The sequence below is a fragment of the Aquila chrysaetos genome, chromosome 9 (genome assembly GCF_900496995.4).
Source record: "Aquila chrysaetos chrysaetos chromosome 9, bAquChr1.4, whole genome shotgun sequence".
Taxonomy (NCBI): domain Eukaryota; kingdom Metazoa; phylum Chordata; class Aves; order Accipitriformes; family Accipitridae; genus Aquila; species Aquila chrysaetos.
Genome location: NC_044012.1, coordinates 10905034 through 10921702, shown reverse-complemented (window position 1 = coordinate 10921702; position 16669 = coordinate 10905034). Strand labels below are relative to the sequence as shown.

General features: G+C 48.3%; 1 protein-coding gene and 1 long non-coding RNA gene across 2 annotated transcripts in view; one reads left to right on the top strand and one right to left on the bottom strand.

Moving 5' to 3' along the window:
• Nucleotides 1-7799, bottom strand: part of LOC115346284 (WT1 interacting protein) — an 88126-nt gene extending 80327 nt beyond the window's left edge. Inside the window, exon 1 of the mRNA XM_030026156.2 lies at nt 6223-7799. Coding sequence (XP_029882016.1) covers nt 6223-7693 — 1471 coding nt within the window. The 5' untranslated portion in view covers nt 7694-7799. The remainder of the gene's footprint in view (nt 1-6222) is intronic.
• LOC115346285 lies at nt 6827-12583 on the top strand. The gene is made up of 2 exons (XR_003925095.1): nt 6827-6893; nt 9792-12583. It is a non-coding gene; the product is annotated as an uncharacterized LOC115346285 (long non-coding RNA).
• The last annotated feature ends 4086 nt before the right edge of the window (nt 12584-16669 follow it).

Sequence of the window (16669 nt, the reverse complement as noted above, 5' to 3'; positions counted from 1 at the left end):
TTATAGTCCCCAAATTTCCATTTCACATTAATTGTACAATGTTACATGCATCTAGTACTTAATAAAATATAAACACACTTATATTCCACGTCTCCCCTCCTGTTATTACACATGACATGGTTTATCACTTCCCAACTTCAGGGAGACTCACAAGCATGTGCATGACTAGCAGGGACTGCAAGAAGTCATCTAGGACCACTCCCACATCCTTCATAGGGCATTTCATACCATAGACAAAAACAGACTTTTTTTTTTTCCAGCTTTGTTGACTTGTGTTATCACACTTATTTTTTGCATCCTCTTCATTGTCTTGAATTCTTTCTACATTCTCTCCCCCCACCCTCCTACTCCCTCCTCCCTTTGGACAACCCTCCAGCTTTTCCCTATTGCTATTTACCATTATTTTCTTGACTCATTCAGCCCATCATTCACTCTCTTCCCCTCTCCTTTACTCTCACACACCCAGCAGCACCATTCACTCTCCCCTTCACGCAGTCTGCACTGCCTGTTGTCTCAGTGTAGGATCAGTGACAGGAGAGCAGGCTCCTGCTAGCTGTGAGCCACCAGAATGCTTGCTAATTCACACATACCCCAGCATCTCCCACTGCAGCTCTTCTTGCACCTTCCCCAGTGAACACATACCTCCCTTGCCTGAGCCCATTTTTGAGGGCTTTCTTGCATTTCAGCTAGAAAAGCCTGACCACTCTCAAATGTGTCTCTCAAATGTTTCAGCAATGTATTTTCCAACTGTAATTGGGAGATTAGCAAAACCAAACTCTAAAGTACATGACCTGTTTGAACACTTCAGGAGACCACACCATGCAGTTTATTTCTATTTAGATGTTTGCCTATTAAAGGCTCAAATTTGGTGGAAAAGACAATTTTTCACAGGACAGCCTCAACTGCAAAAGCTGAAGGATCTCAGCTGCTTATCAAAGCTGAATGGATTTCTAGGCCCAGATAAAGAGAAATACAAAGTAATTCCCAGACAATAAATCTTTTCTTATTTCCAAAAAACAGTATGATGTATCAACTGTTGCCTCTATTTTGACAGAAATAGGAAAGATCTAGTATTTCACAAAGAAAGCTTCAGGAAATCCTAAGACAGAAAACAACACTTTAGCAAGTATCTCAAGTGTTCTGGTCACCAACTGCAAGCTCACCTAAATTTCATTCAGATTTCCAAATTTCATCTTTAAGCAATACAGCTTCTAGGGACTTACCACTGTTATCTGTCTTAATTTTGATCTCACTTGTATAGACACCCTTCTATCACATCAACCTGCACACACAAAAGAAACACAAACATACAACTCTGAATGCACAAGCACGCTGTAGCCCAAAAGCCAATCCTACCACGCCAGCAGGATTTCTTGATGCAAAGAAATAGATTTGTATGGATGACTACGTACATAAAGGGCAGAAAGGGCCTGGATGGGTCTAGGGATCTATTTCTTCCCTTCACCTACCTACTAGGCCAAAGGCTTTTCAACAGGATGCTATCAGCAGCATTTCTTGGTGGTGCTCCAAAACACATGTGCTGGTACTACTGCATGGCTTCCTGGAAAGGTCCAGGAGCTCTCAAAAGTTAAGCCTGCTTGCCAGGGTAAGAGTGGACTTTTGCTAGACAGATGACTACAGTTATTAACAGAATCCAGACTTTGTGTCTCATTCTGAGACATCAAGCAACCCCTGCTTCACTTGGTAAACCTCCTACAGAGGACTGGGAAAGGGGTTGTTTCCCTCAGGGTGGAGAAGTGTCAAAGGTGTCTGTGGAAGACAAGAAAGGTAACAGCTGTCTGGGACAGGACCACTTGTTTCTCACTGAGGAGTTGCGCATGTGGTATGAACTTGCTGTATCCTGCATATCAGATGCGAGAGATATGGGGTGAGGTGGCAGCAAGGGGCAGGGAAGACACTCAATGTGCAGAGATGAGGAAAAGCACCTTCACAAAGGGCAGTGCACAGGGGTGTTGAAGGACACTAGAAAGACTGCAAACTTGCTTGTCTCTCTCTAGACCTTGCACAGGCAGGAAATGATCCGCACTCCCCCCACCTCAGTTGTCTCATAGTGCCTTTTCCATCTCCTCTTTTGTTCAAGATGGTGAGACAATTAAGTCTCTTCTTGCACTGGATCCCACCATCCTGACCAAGATGGGCAGACAGCCCTTGTTGGGCGATGACTGCAGCACAGCGGGGCTGCCAAGAGCATGCGATTGCTGCCTGTGCCCCTCCACCGACTCTCCTTCCATTTCTGACAACACACCAGCAGAGCCACAGGACATACAGAGAGATCTTGTTCAAAAACAACAGCGAAATCAATATGACTGTTCAACAGGATGACATTTCCCTGCCTGGTAGGTGACAAGCCATAGGTTTATAGTCAGTCCCACAAGGACTGCTTGACTTGGATGGGCATGCCAAAACCCAGTTTCTTCCTTAAACTGTCTTTTTCAACACCTAGACATCAGACTGAACAATTCTGCAAAGTAAATAGAATTTAAGACAGCACCTCAGCTGATGAATTTCCAACACCCACAAATGTCCTGCTGACACCTCAGGATGCGCATTCAATTTAAAACATCCCTGAAACAACTTTGACAATTCACCTCATCACATATGAATCCTCAGCTCAGAACAGTTATGAAAGTGAGTGGAAGTACTTTTTTATTACCTATTTTCTCAGCATCTGCCACTAAACCAAGCAGATTTACTAAACTGTCAGCACCTTGACAAGGGACAGACGGGGGGTCTCAGAGGGTTGAGGATGAAGCAGTTTGGGCAGGGGCTGCATACGAAGCAGCTACAGGGGAATGAAGTCTCACAGCTTTACACAATCCAACTGCAGGCTGCTGCCAAAGGAACAGTCTCAGCCTCCCAGAGCCCTCTGTCTGCACCCTCTCCCTTGGGTCAGCTCCAGCCACCTCATCGACAGGGATAAATTGGAGCAGGTCACCAATCCAGCCCTAAACAACCCTCCCTCTCCCCTTCCTTCTCTGCAGACTTTGTCCTCTGTAAGATCAGCAAGCACATGTGGCTGCAACGTGCTGGTGGGAGCACTTGAAGTGGCAGGGTGCTACCTCTCAGCTGTGCAACTGGGGGTAGGGCAGATGCAAAGCACTCCTTTTGTGGCACTGTCATCTTCAGTCAGATTAAACCAACTGCGGAAGGGCGTTTTCGTTCTCTCTACAGAGGCACTGAAGCCTGCCAGAAGAAAGGGGAGGATGGAGAAGGGGAGAAGGTGAGGCAGTAAAGCAAAGCCCCCAGCACAGTGCTGCTCAGCACCATTCATACCAGCATGGGCAGAGATGGCTGTCAGAACCCTAGACCTGCCAGCTTGCCCACTGCTTGGCTCCCCCAGAGCCTCCAACACTCAGACCCTGCACATGTCCTCCATTATGTATTTATCTGCCCCAGACTACAGGTTCCTCCTGAAGCAGAGCAGTAAGGTGTGGGAGAGCAGCCAGCAACTGCCAGCACGAGTGCAGTTAGAGGAAGACTCAAACTGATCCACAAACAGAATGAAGGCAGGGTAGAGTTGTTCCTCCTCTGAACAGGACTGGTTAGTCACTTGACCTCAGTTTCAAAGTAACATACTGCTCTTTTTTTTCTTTTTCTTTTTTTTTGGGGGGGCGGGAGGGGGCAGGCAGTGGGGGACAAGAACAGAACACAGTAAAATTACCAGTGTCCTTATATAAGCATTTACTCACTAGACAACTGATCTCATCTAATTAAGGAGCATTAAATCATCTCCTCTGTTCCCTCTACCTTGTTAGACTACTGGCTCAACACTTCTGTTCTTCATGAGCATCACACAACACCCCACGACTGCCTTTGGAGCGTGCCAGACACCAGCATTAAGGGACCAAATGCATAAGCAAAGACTTCAGCTGTAGCATATACAAGCTGCTACGCAGATCAATGCATTCCTCCTTGCTTCCTTTTATCAACACTGCTCAAGACCCTCTCAGGTAAGTCAAACTAAACAGCATTCTCCCCCCCATTCTGCTCTTGCTCTCCTTGTCTCTGACCCATCAGCCTGCGGTCATTCCTGCCAACACCTCATGCGCTCACTCCACTGAAGCTCAGCATTTGCCTCCATGAATGACCTGAACCAGAAATGCAGGATCAAGCCCACCAGGATTTATCAGAACCTTAACAACTCAACAGAAATCAACTTTCTCTTTTAAAGTGCCTCATTTTTCTGGGTTTCATTTGCTTCCAGGGTGCAAGTCACAGCAGCACGTCTTTGTGCTGCTTCAACAAATACCTACAGAGCAGCTGGTACATACACTCTCTAGGCATAAAGGCACAAGCTTACTGCTGATCCTACATAGGATGCATCTGCCAAGGTTTAGGGCATGCTGCAACACATCACTACAGAATATACCTGCAAGTAGTGACACTTGCAACAGGCAAATTCTTTATTTATAAGAAAAACCCACCCACAACACAGATTCCCCAGGTCTGCTCCTGGAGTCCCAGATTGCGCACACAGCTTCCCTGGCTACTGGAAACCCCTCTCAGAGGCTCAGCACAGCTATAACTTGTTTCTTAGTCTGAATACCTCTTATTTCTCAGTCTCTCACTATATACCACTGAAGTTTTGAAGGTAACATTTCCTGCAGTTAGTTTGTTAACAAGCCCTCCCATCCAGCTTCAGCACATACTCAGAAGTGAACCCTTATTGTCCTCAGCTGGAGTCACTCAGCTGGCGAGTACCACCACACCAGGTGCCAGACCCCAGAAAAGATGCGGTGGATAACCATCAGCTTTCTTATCAGCCCCACGGGGGACAGAGGGAGGCAGTAAACACTGCGTTCAGCTTCCTTTGTCTGGGCACAAGAGCTTGTAGAAACCATGCCACTGCATGCAGTTCACAGAAAGTTTTTCCTAGTAGGAGAGGGTACGGCTTACTTAGCTACCTCTGCTATCAGCCCAGGTCTGTCTCACTACAAGCATCTCGCAGATGCTTGCAAGGAGCCCTGCAACTCCTCCCTTCCACGCGGAGCGCACTAATGCTGTGCTAAAACCAATGTGAATCCTCATGTTTAAATCAGCAACCAAGGTAATGCATGTCTCTGTCCTCGGCAGCGCTGTGTCAGTCAGAAATCACGCATCATCAGGGAGCCTCTCCCCCACGCCCAGGCAGCACACAAAGGCACAGAGACAACTGTCCCCTCAAACACCACGGATAGAGGCTGGCTCATCCACAGCTACTCATCTTCCTAGGCCTCTTTCTCCTTCCTCTGCCAGGAGCTCTTATGCCCTTATGCGAGAACCCTCAGCCCTTGTTCAAGGAGGGGACAAACAGCTCCAAGGGCTGCCCGAGAAGAGGTCCGGCAGTTGCCCGGCTCATCTACAGTCCCAAGCCAGGAGAAACAGGGCAGTATTTGCACGCTCCAGGATCATCTTTCAAAGGCATTTTTGCCTTTTCCACCCAGCACAAAGTAAGAAAGACAGGGGAGCTTAATCCTAACTAGTGTGACTACAAAATGTGTTCGCTCATTTCAAGAAGTTACTGTTACTCTATTAAGAAGCAACAAAAATTCAGGAGATGACCAACAGGCTGATTTAGCTTCAGCAAGGACAGAGGGCTCTCTTCTCCCCTAAAGCCCCCTCCGGCCCCAGGGATGACACCGACCCCCACCAGCCTTGCGTGCTGAGCAGACACTGCGAGGCCTCGCAGGGCAGAAACAATGCCGGGCTCCCACAGGCACTCTGAACTAGCACAAAGATTTTATTGAACAAGGCACTAAAAATTGCTTCACCAGCCACACTCATCATGTATAAAAGTTATCACAGAAGGCCTGAGAGCACGACCACAAATGCTACAGCCTCAGGGATGCTGGAGGTTACTGGTGAAGCTTCAGCAGCCCAAGAGGAAGAGAGGCAAACGTGAGTCACTGTAAGCCCCGACAGCACGAACAGCTTCTGTAACACCTCGGACAAGTCTCCCATCCACATATGGACGGGGAAGCGCTGCACACCCTGGCAAACCGCGTGAAGAGTAGACAGGAGAGAGATCAAACACCAGGAACGAGCTACGGTGCCAGCACTTCTGACACCAGTTAGAGAGCATCTGTGGCGGTACGGGACTTCAGCAGGTACCTGCTCCGGAGCAGCCCCGGGCATCACACGCTCGCCTTCCCCACAGCCCAACCCGCCCGGCTGCGGGCAGGCCCCGCACCCGGCCGCAGCCCACCCCGGCGGCTCACTCACCGAAGTACTCCTTCTTCATGTGCATCTCCAGCTCCTTCTCCAGCTCCAGCGTCAGCGCCTCCAGCCGCCTCTCCGCCTGGCTGGGGCCGCTCTCCCGGCACGGCGTCACCTGGTAGGGGAGCTTGAATTTGGGGGCCGAAGCCGAGCCTTTGGTCGGGCTGTAGGCGTAGGGGGGCGCCGCCTCGGGGGCGGCGGCCGGGTGCTGCTGCTGGTCGTGCCGCGGCGGGGACTGGGCATGGATCTTGTGGTAGACGTCCCCCAGCTCGGGCACGGCGCCGTCCTCCTGCAGGCCGGGCCCCAGAAGGGAGGAGCGGGGCGAGGGCAGCTGCAGCTCGGGGTAGGCGCTCATGGAGCCGCGGGAGCTCCGCGAGCTCTGGCTGGAGATGCTGGAGCGGGGGCTGACCACGGCGGCGCCCGGCGCGCCGCGGCCCTCGGGGCCGCAGAGGCTGGAGCGGGGGCTGGCCAGGGCGAGCCCGGCGCCGCCCGCCCCCTCCGGCTCGGCGCTGCCCGGCGGGCCGTACCTGGAGTCCGAGTAGCTGGAGCGGGGGCTGGTGGTGCAGGAGTACTGGCTGGCGGTGCTGGAGCGGGGGCTGGCGTGGCGCTGGTCGTAGCCCATGCTGATGCCGCTGGTGCGGTTGCTGCTGGGCTTGCTGCCGCCGCCGTCGTAGCTGGTGAGGCTGGCGCGGGGGCTGGAGTGCTTGCTGGTGTCGCTGGCCGTGCTGGCGTAGCTGGAGCGGGGGCTGAGGGCGGCGCCGTCGTACTGCACCAGGCTGGCGCGGGGGCTGCCGTACTTCTCCTGCCCGGGCACCACCAGGCTGGAGCGGGGGCTGGAGAACTTCTCGTAGGGCAGCGCGGCCGCGCCGCCCAGGCTGGAGCGCGGGCTGGAGAACTTGCCGTGCTCGGCGACGGGGCCCGGCGAGGAGGCGGCCAGGCTGGCCCGCGGGCTGGCGGCGCCGTACTTGCCGTCCGGGCCGCCGGGCGCCCGCCCGCCGCCCTTGGCCACGTAGCCGCCCTCGTAGGCGCTGCCCGCGGCGTAGCGGTAGCCCTCGGCCGAGTAGCGCTTGCCCTTGTCGGCGAAGCCGCTGTAGCAGGGCAGCGCCACCTCGGAGCGGGTGCACAGCCCCTCCTCGCAGCACGGCGGCCCCGCGGCCGGAGGCGGCTCGGCGGCGCGGCCGTTGGCGGCGCGGAGCGGGGCGGCCGGCGCCGCGGGCGGGTAGGCTTTGCCGCAGGGGGCGGCGGCGGGGAAGGCTTCGGCGGGCGGCGGCGCGGCGGTGCCGTTCATCTTCCGGCCCCGCTGCTCCGCCGTCATGTGGGCGGCGATGACCCGCTTGGTCTCCTCCAGGTCGGGGTGCAGCGCCAGGTCCCGGCGGCCGCCCCGGCCGTACGGACCCTCCGGGCAGGGCTCGTAGAGGGACAGGTCCTCCATGAACTTGGTGGCCTTCAGTGCCATGTCCTCCTCGTACTTCTCCATGCTCGGCCGGAGCCCGGCGGCGCGGGGCGGGGGAGGGACGCCGAACTCTCTGCGAAAGCACAGCCCGGAGCAGAGAAAGAAAAAGGGGGAGGAAAAAAAAAAAAAAAAAAACAACAAAACACGAAACCCAAAAAAACCCTAAACCAAAAAACACCCCAAATGAAAGCCCCTTCCCGCGGTCCTGGCGGGGCAGCGGCGGGACGCGGCTCCTTCTCCGGAGGGCGGCTCAGGCGGCGACCAGGCGAAGCGGCAGTCACCTCGGCGGCATCCCCGCGCCGCGGCGCTCGGCTCGGTACGGCCGGGCTGCCCGGCGGAGCGCGGCGAGCGGAGACGAGGAACCCCTGTGTCACTTTCCAGCCTTAAATAAGTTGCTCGGTCCAGTCAATGGCGCGCTGCGCGGAGGAATTTGCGCTCGGCGGCTCCCTGCCCCCGCCGCCCCCGGCCGGCCGCCCCGCGGCGGGGCCGCGGCCCGGCCCGCACCCCCGGGCGGGGGGCGAAGGCGGCGGGCCGGCCCGGAGGGGCTTTGCGGCGCGGCGAGCGGGGCGCGGGGCGCGGCGAGGCAGGGACTCCTTTGTGTGGGGCAGGAATGCGAGGAAGGAGACTGGGCGCTGCGTCCCGCTGGAATGTAGTTAATGCCGGAGCCAAACAATGATTTTCACCGAGTCAGTCAGGGAGAGGGCGGCCGCGGCGCTGCTCGGCGGCGGGGTCGGCAGCTTCCCCTCCGCCCGCTCTCCTTCTCGCCCGGCGCTCACCGAGCCCTGCCCGGGGCTGGCGGGCGGTGCCGCTGCTCGCCGCGGACCGGGAGGCGGCGAGGCTGTCACCGCGCCCCGGGCCGCCGCCGCCGCCGCCGGGCGGGAAGCCGGCGGCTGAGGAGGGTCCCTGCGCGGGGGCTCGGCGGCGCGCCCCGAGGGAAGCCGTACACGGAGGGGTCTGTCAGGGAGGGAGGGAGGCAGGCGTTGAACAACCGCCCGCCGTTCCCGCCTTCCGGGGGGCTCCGCCGCCCTCGCCCCTGACTGGAACTTTCCGCCGGGACCCGCGGCCTCGTCCCGCCGCGGGAAGGGGGCAGCTCTCGCCCGCCCTCCTGCCGGCGCTGCGGCCGGGGAGCGCCAAGTAAAATAACCGACATGTCGGTGGTGTCTGTGGGGACCGGGGGTTACGGGATCGGCCCTGCTGCTGCAAATGGCTCACACCTGTGTGAAATCCCCTGGACTGGCCAGGTGGCTCTGCTGAAAGGACCCGTGCTTTAGCGTGGCAGCTGATAATTATTTGCAGTTATTTAGTCTTTTTAAAAAAAAAAAAAAAAAGGCAGCACTAAGACATATGATAAACATATTGTGGCCTAAAGCAATCTATGAATTGACACGGGTTTAAAAAAGCATGCTACTGTCTGTGTAACTTCGCAAGAGCTTCATCTGTTGATGCAGTAACAAGTCCCAGCACTGCTTGCCATTTACGTCTGTGTACGCACGAAAAAGGCTGTCAGAAAACAACACCCCCGAAATGGCTACTGAACTGAGACCTCCGATACTAAACGGTAGCCTACGGTTAATTTGTTTTTGCAGCTAAGCCACAACTAGCTGACAGTCATTTGTGTTGATGGCAGAACTGCTGACGAAGCCCTAACAATAGGTACCTGAGCGGTGTCCCTACACTGCTAGGTGCTGAGCACCCTGTGGGGAGAGAAATGTGTTGCAAGTTTGAGCTGTACACACTCTGCCCTGCCAAGAACATTTTATCCTGTTATCATACCTAATTAAACATTAAAAGCAACTGTGTTCTCAAAAATGTCCCCAGCTGTGGAGGGCAATTGATTGGCAATCTGTTTGTTTGTGTGTGCAGGAGTGGCAAGTGAAAAAAAAAAATCCAACAAGCCATGTAAATGTGCAGAGCAAGACCTGAAAAGCCAATCTATTAAACATGGGAGAGGTGGTCCACTGTCAATGTGAACATATGTGTGCAAATACAACCAATCTTGGGAGTCAAGTGCTCTTTTCTAATACGCATTCACATCTTTCTTTACACTTTTTGCCAATCTAGACAAGCTGTTACCATGTGCTTCTGCAGTTTACTACTTGTGCTTACTGCATTTCACCTCTAGTCTGCAGGTGTGTGGTCGAAAGCGCCTCTTGCAGTTGTGCGTCCTGGTGCACTCCACTGCTGCTCCATCTAAATAGTGCGGGTCCTCAGCAGCAAAAGCTTCCCAGCAAATGTGCCACGGCATTGAGCAGGATCAAAGCATCCGTTCAAGTCCCCGTCCCGTTCAAGCCTTGGACTTTCTGGTAAAGCTGTCAGCAAAGACACAAACTGTGCTGTTGTTGTGTAGTGTGGACACGTACCCACCGAGAACAAAGAGAGGTTCCCTCCACAGAGCACATGGAAATCACTATTAACATGAGCCCTCATCTACCCCACCTGGGACTCCTGCACAAAGTTTGTCTGGGGCAGCGGGCATCTCACGGGCCGCTGCCTTCAAGTGTACTGGTGCAGAGCTCCTTCTTCAATCGTTCCTGGGGCCTGTACTAGGATGTTCTATCCTGTTACTGACTTTGAACCACTTACTGCCAATTTTTGTAAGGTCGTCTTCCTGAGAAACTAGGAGAGGCTCATGGACAACCTGGGAATCGGTCCATCAGAGCATATGTAAAGAAAAATTAATTTACTCTATTTTTTCTTAAAAAAAAAAACCTTTACAACATTAGATAACTTTACTATTAATCTAACAGAGTGGGTAGGACATATTGGGAGGCCCTGCCTGTGTGCTCATGCAAGGAAGCATTCTGAGTAGCTGTCTTTCAAGTAGGAACTACAGAGCTGATGCTGTGTGAAGTCCGAAGTATAAGCTACAGCAGAAGCTTGTTGTCCTTCTGTAGCTCTGTCCTTCTGAGCCACAAATCTGCCCTTGTTCCACCTTTTGAGGCAGCACCGTTCTATATTGGTTCTGCTGCCAGCAGGTAGCAAGTTTCTATGGTAAGCCTCTTGCCACGTAAGTTGTTAAAGCACATGCTTTGTTGAGTATGAACTCCCTGGAAAAACGTACTGGGGACCGAGAGAATCTGGGAAATCTAAGGAAACGTTCCTTTTTAGTAAGCAGTGTGGATCAAATGATAAAAATCACTTACTTTTACTGTTGAAAGCTTATGCTCAATAAGTAAATCCTCAAAGCCAGGCCCAGCCGAGTCTGCTGCAGCCCTGGGCCAGAGTATTCCTGCACTGTGTTCCCATCTCAGCCCTGCCGCAGGGGCAATACTACAGACCCGCTCTTCACCAGTAAATCGTACTTCTGTCATACACATAATGAACATAACATTTATCCACACTGTAGCCACAGATGTAGCCCACATGGGTGACATAAATATGTTTGCAGTGGTACATAGCACACTCAAGCACTGCTGCATTTCTCATAGAGGACCATATGTACTGGGCTGTGCAAACAAAAAGTATAGAGTTGAAGCTGCTGTTGCTGTAATAAGTACCCCCATCATTCTCCTTACTGTTATATACAAGAAAAACCAAAGTACTGGGCAATTACAGCTTGACAATCCTGATGTGGTTTTCTCCGCACTTTATTTTAAATATATCTGCTTAATTTTAACAACCAGCAGTAAAAAGTACATACTGCAAAAAGACTCACGCTTCTGCAACTGAGAGCACAAGAGCTATCACAAAGTATTATAAAAGCTGAACTTCATCTCTTCATTTGGTGTGGTAATCCTTACACCTGATTTTAAGTTATATCAGTAAATCAGATATTAAGGAAAGCCAGCTGGTTCTGTTAAATAAACTCCTTTGTCTAAGACTTAAAGGGAGCAAAAAAGCCAGGTGGAGTTATTGATCTGCGAATATCAGCTGGCAGGGTCTCACAGGCAGTGCACTCCTGTTTCTTCTAATTACTAGTGCCTTCAAGGAAATGCTGCCCAAACCAACAGGCACAGAGACCTGATGGTCTGCTGGGGATTTTGTCTCCCTGAGTTACAAACAATTTATTACCAACAAAGCAGAGGATCTGTAAATGTAAGAATTCACTGGTGAAACTATTGAAGACAATAGCAAAAATCTCAGACTTGTGTTGCAGTGTGTGTTATTATCAGATGTGGTTTTACTGACACAATGCAGGAGGGAGTTCTTTGTCTCACTTTATAAATTTAACAATTTGAAGCTGCTTCACAGATTTGCTTATTGAATTGTATGCTACCTGATTTTTTGCAATTTCCCTCCTTGTCTCCAACATTAAGAAAACAATGAAATTATATCTTGAAATCCACAAGGTGAGTAAGACTTATTGTTACTCAGGGATTTACTGTTCTGATTTCCAGTTTTAAAATTGATTGATTTCTTTATGAGGAATGTAATGATTATTCTTTTTCTCTGATCTGTTTTAAGTCTGTATAAAAAAAAAAAAACAAAACAAAACACCAAAAAACTTGTGAACAACAACAAAAATTATGTTGAGGAACGTTTTCATTTTGGGAGGGGGGATTGAAGTTTTTATTTTCTTTGAAGTGGTAGCTGTATTGTTTTTTATATTGCTTTGTTTTGCTTGTTTGGGTCCTGTACGTTAATTTGTGTTGTGATAACTCTAAGTATAAGCAAGCTTTTTGGAATATGAAGTTTGGTTATTAATATGTATTTGGACTTGGGTGACTTGTTTGCAAATCACCTTACTCTGACATGTTTTTCAAAAAATACTCATTTGCAGTTCATCACAGCTTTTAAAAATTGAAATTATTGAACGAGTTTTAGGGCACCATCTTCTGGTAGACAGAAAACATTTTATTTGAATAGCTATCTTTGCTAGGCACAGCTATTTAAAATATTTTTGACTAACACTACTCTGCAGGCTTACAGGTAATTTCTCGTTCTAAAACTGCAATAAAACACTATTTAACATTTTTTACATTCTTCTTATTCATTGCAAGGGCAGCTATTCACTGTGCTGCACAAATATAACTTGGGCCAGACCCTGTAAAATTCCAGTCACAACAGGCACTTTGTGAACGTGCTAGGTTAGACAGACAACACACGTCCAAGTGCTTATCATTAATACACCATTTATGTATTTTATTTCTTATATAGTTTCATTTTCCACTTTTCTTACATATTTCAAATAACAACACTTCTGGCCAAAGCAGTGTATTAGCTCATACTTAGAAGACTGCACATGGCCTTAGTCATACTTCCTTGCAATCACGCGACATAATCACTGTATATTCAAACACAATCAGTTAGCTTAAGAGCAGCCACTACATTTACATCAATACATAATTTAGTTGGCCAGCTCAGTTAGCGGTGCACCCCTTAGTACTTTTAAGGAGGTCTTAGGTTTTATAGCTTCTTGTTTTAGACACTTGGAAATATAAAAACAAACTTGTGGCTCTACAGAGCTAAAATTTATCTTGACGTGACAAAAAGAAAGTCCTGATTACAATACTGCAAACCATCATCCAGCAAAGATATGAGATAGCACTAGCGCATTTAGTAAAAAAATAGAAACACTGCGTGAGGGCCAGACTGCTATACACATGCCCCCCTGTTCTCTGCTGGTGAAAAGTATCAGACGTTACTGTATGTCCCTCTTTATACCCATTCAAGAAACAAGGCAGGCTATGAGTACTGACCTCCTGACCTGACAATACAATGCACTTCAGCTATGATGAGAAGGATCATTTCAGAAGAAAAAGGACATTGGTTTGCTGAGAACACCAACTACATTTACACTTCATGGTATTTTCCACATAAAATAGTATTATAGAGGTAACGCTTGTTAACTGAAAATAATGAACAAGTTTGCAAGAAGCATGGAGTTGTTCCATAAGCAATGGAACTAATGAAGGCAGGTTTCTTACAGGTCTGTGTTCTGCATCCTTTGCATTCTCCAGCTTGTAACCTCCTCTCCAAATCCCCAATAATGCTGCAGTCCTGTCACCCCCTGTGTACCATAGAGCTCTCCACTGCTACAGGACTTACCTAGTCCTCAGCCACTATATACAGTACCTCCAGGTTCCTCCCACCATATTCACCTACATCTCTCCATAGACTTGTCAGTGCTCTCCTGTCTCTGGCACTCCTCCTCTACAACATCTTTAATTCTTTCCCAGGTCCGCCTATATGCTGCCTTCTCTCTGTCCCCTTTGTAACATCCACAGCTCCTAGTAGCTTCCTAAGCTTCTAGTAAGGTATCTAAGCCACCCTTTTTTCCCCAGCACACTCCTGCTACCTCCAGTTATCACTGGTTAGATGCACAAAATGCAGCGAACTCTCAGACCCACCAGCAGGTAGGTGTGCAAGTACCACACCTAAAAAGGCTAAATGCTACTGCAGAAGCACTTCTGTGGGTCTGTCTCTCCATATCTACGGCCACTTACTTGTAGAATTGCAGTAGCTTTGAGATCACTGACATAATTGCTTCATGTTTGCAAGTAGCTTCAAATGTTGCTGGAGAGGACTGGCAGAGCAATTCCGTGAGTATCTTTTGCTTAGGAAATCATACTGAAAATTTCTTGCTTTTCCTCATGAGTGAAGTATGCTGATGAGAAAGACAAAGATAATGACATGTATCTACACAGCAGTTTTCATCTCTTAATATAAACATATATCAAGCTGTATCTAGGAGTACATTTATTTACTTCGTCCCATTCCTCCCTTAAAGAATCGAGGCCTCCAAATCAAAGCATTAAATTGCCTCCCCCTCCTATTCCTTTGTCTGTAGGTGTATGTTCTCTGTAATCATTCTGCTTAGACACTAGCCCAGAAATAATCTCAGGCAAGCAAAAACCAGATGACTGACTTATGTAAGATTTGTTGTATTACTTTGATCCTAGTTTCTGCTTTCTTGCACGTTCAGTATTTTAAATGCACAAAATTGAAGGCTTCTTGTCCTCATAGCTGCAAAGAGAACAAAGAAAATATCTCTACCTATAGGCATAGAAACAGAACACAGGAAAAAACAAATGTATTTTCCTTAATTCAGTATTTATTCAGTTTTCTAATCCAAATTGAAAATTTTGGGGCAGTAGAGATAAGACTTGAAGGAGAGATCAATGGTATATATGAACTGAACACAAGCCTATTTTATCTTCTGGGATCTAATAAATGGTTAGCACAAGGTCTTTGTTGGAAACTTGAAATGGCCCATCAATCTGCTTGCCAGCTCTCAGAGTCAATAGGCTAGGAAAGCATGCATCTCTCTCTGTGGTTCAACAATGAAATGGTTTCATGAAGTAAAATTAAAATGTCACATAGAACTACTACAAACATTAAATGGTTATCTACAGGTTAAAGTTGCTCTTTAGGAAATGGGCTGGTACAAGTCTGTCTGTCATGGCTCTAAAAATTCTTTCTCCTGAATGGTTATCAATTGCTCCTTAAGGGTGATTATCTAGATGCTCTGAGAATCAGGTTGCACTTTTTTGTTTGTTTGTTTGTTTGTTTGTTTTTTACAATAAAATTGTGGGGAAGTCATTACAAATTTCTTCACTGTAAGTCAGAGCAGCTTAATGAAATCTCTAGTTAACTGTTGTCTATCGATGGTGGTCAATATCCCTTTCCATGCTCTACTGCAGAAAAGGGATATTGAACTAACAGCATACAAAGACAGATACTAGATGCACTCTCAGCTGCGTTCAACTATGCGAAAATATTCCAGTATTCTTCTTGTCCTTTTCATACAAGGCACTCAAATTTGCTAAGTAAATAAAAAATACAAGTGTCAAGAATGAATTGTTACTATGAAAAGCAGCCAGAAAAGCTTATCTGCGTTACAGAAATTTGCATCAGTATAAACAAACAACTAGAGAATGCTGTGTGACAGAAGAGCCAATTTGTAGCACTGCAAATAGCAATTTGTAGACTGATTTAATGAGCCTGGCTCAAAAATTGTTAGTGAAGACAGAGCCTACATCAGGGTTGCCAAGCTAAGGCACTGGGAAGAATTTCTCCTCCATTTTAACATTTACATCTTGTGTCTTCCAAATACACTTCCTTCCGTATCAATATTACTGCTATTAGGAGTTGAACAAATTGTCAGTTTAAGTGGCTTGCCTTTTTTTTAAATTACTTGAAAGCTTAATAAATGCTTCTATTTATAATTTGCTCTCAAGGGCAAGAGAAAGTTTAAGTTGGAAAATTCTACATTAATACAATATTGGCCAATTAAGGACATTCATAGTCCATCAGTTCTGAAAAGCAGTTTTTCATTTAGCACAGAAGCAGTTTGCATTTTTAGTGCATCATTCAGCGTTGCCAAACTTAACAAGAACCGAATAGAACAGCTGACGCTATATGAACAACCTGTCACATGTTCTACAGAAGCAGCCTGTGTAAAGAAAATATATTAAAAATCATACACTTTAAAGCATTTTACAGGAAAGATCTAGGAGCGTTTTTTGGCCATCTAACTACTTACTACCCAGCCAAGAGCAGCACAATTACATCTCCTAAATACATCAAGATGTAATTGCTTATGTAGTTAAATTCTAGACTACCTTTCATGCTGCAAGCCGAACGATGATGCATTGTTAAAATTACGTAATGCTTCTCTACAACCTAACCTAACCAGTGTCCTGCAGTGGCACCCCTCCCATCTAAGATACAATGCCTGATTAATTCTGATCATTTCTGCAGTCTGGCCTTATTGACAGAGTTGTCTACTGCCCTAAAAAACTAGTATGATTATCTTCTTGGACAGCAGCATCCCAAATACTGAAGAAATCATTTGGGTACTGTCAGCTTATGCCGTTAACACTAACAACTTAAGGAGTAGAAGCCAGTGAGACTGAATAGCTCCCCACCTCTTTTTCACCCCCAAAACTGTTGGTGTTGCTTATTATTTCGATGCAGCTCATATACCACTCAACTTCCAAGTCATGAACACTCTCAACTTCAGTAAAACTAATGCAATAGAGTTACAAGAATTATGGTTTCTATTGTTAAAATAATCAAAAAAGAGTTAGAAAGCTGAATTCCTGTATACCAACCAGT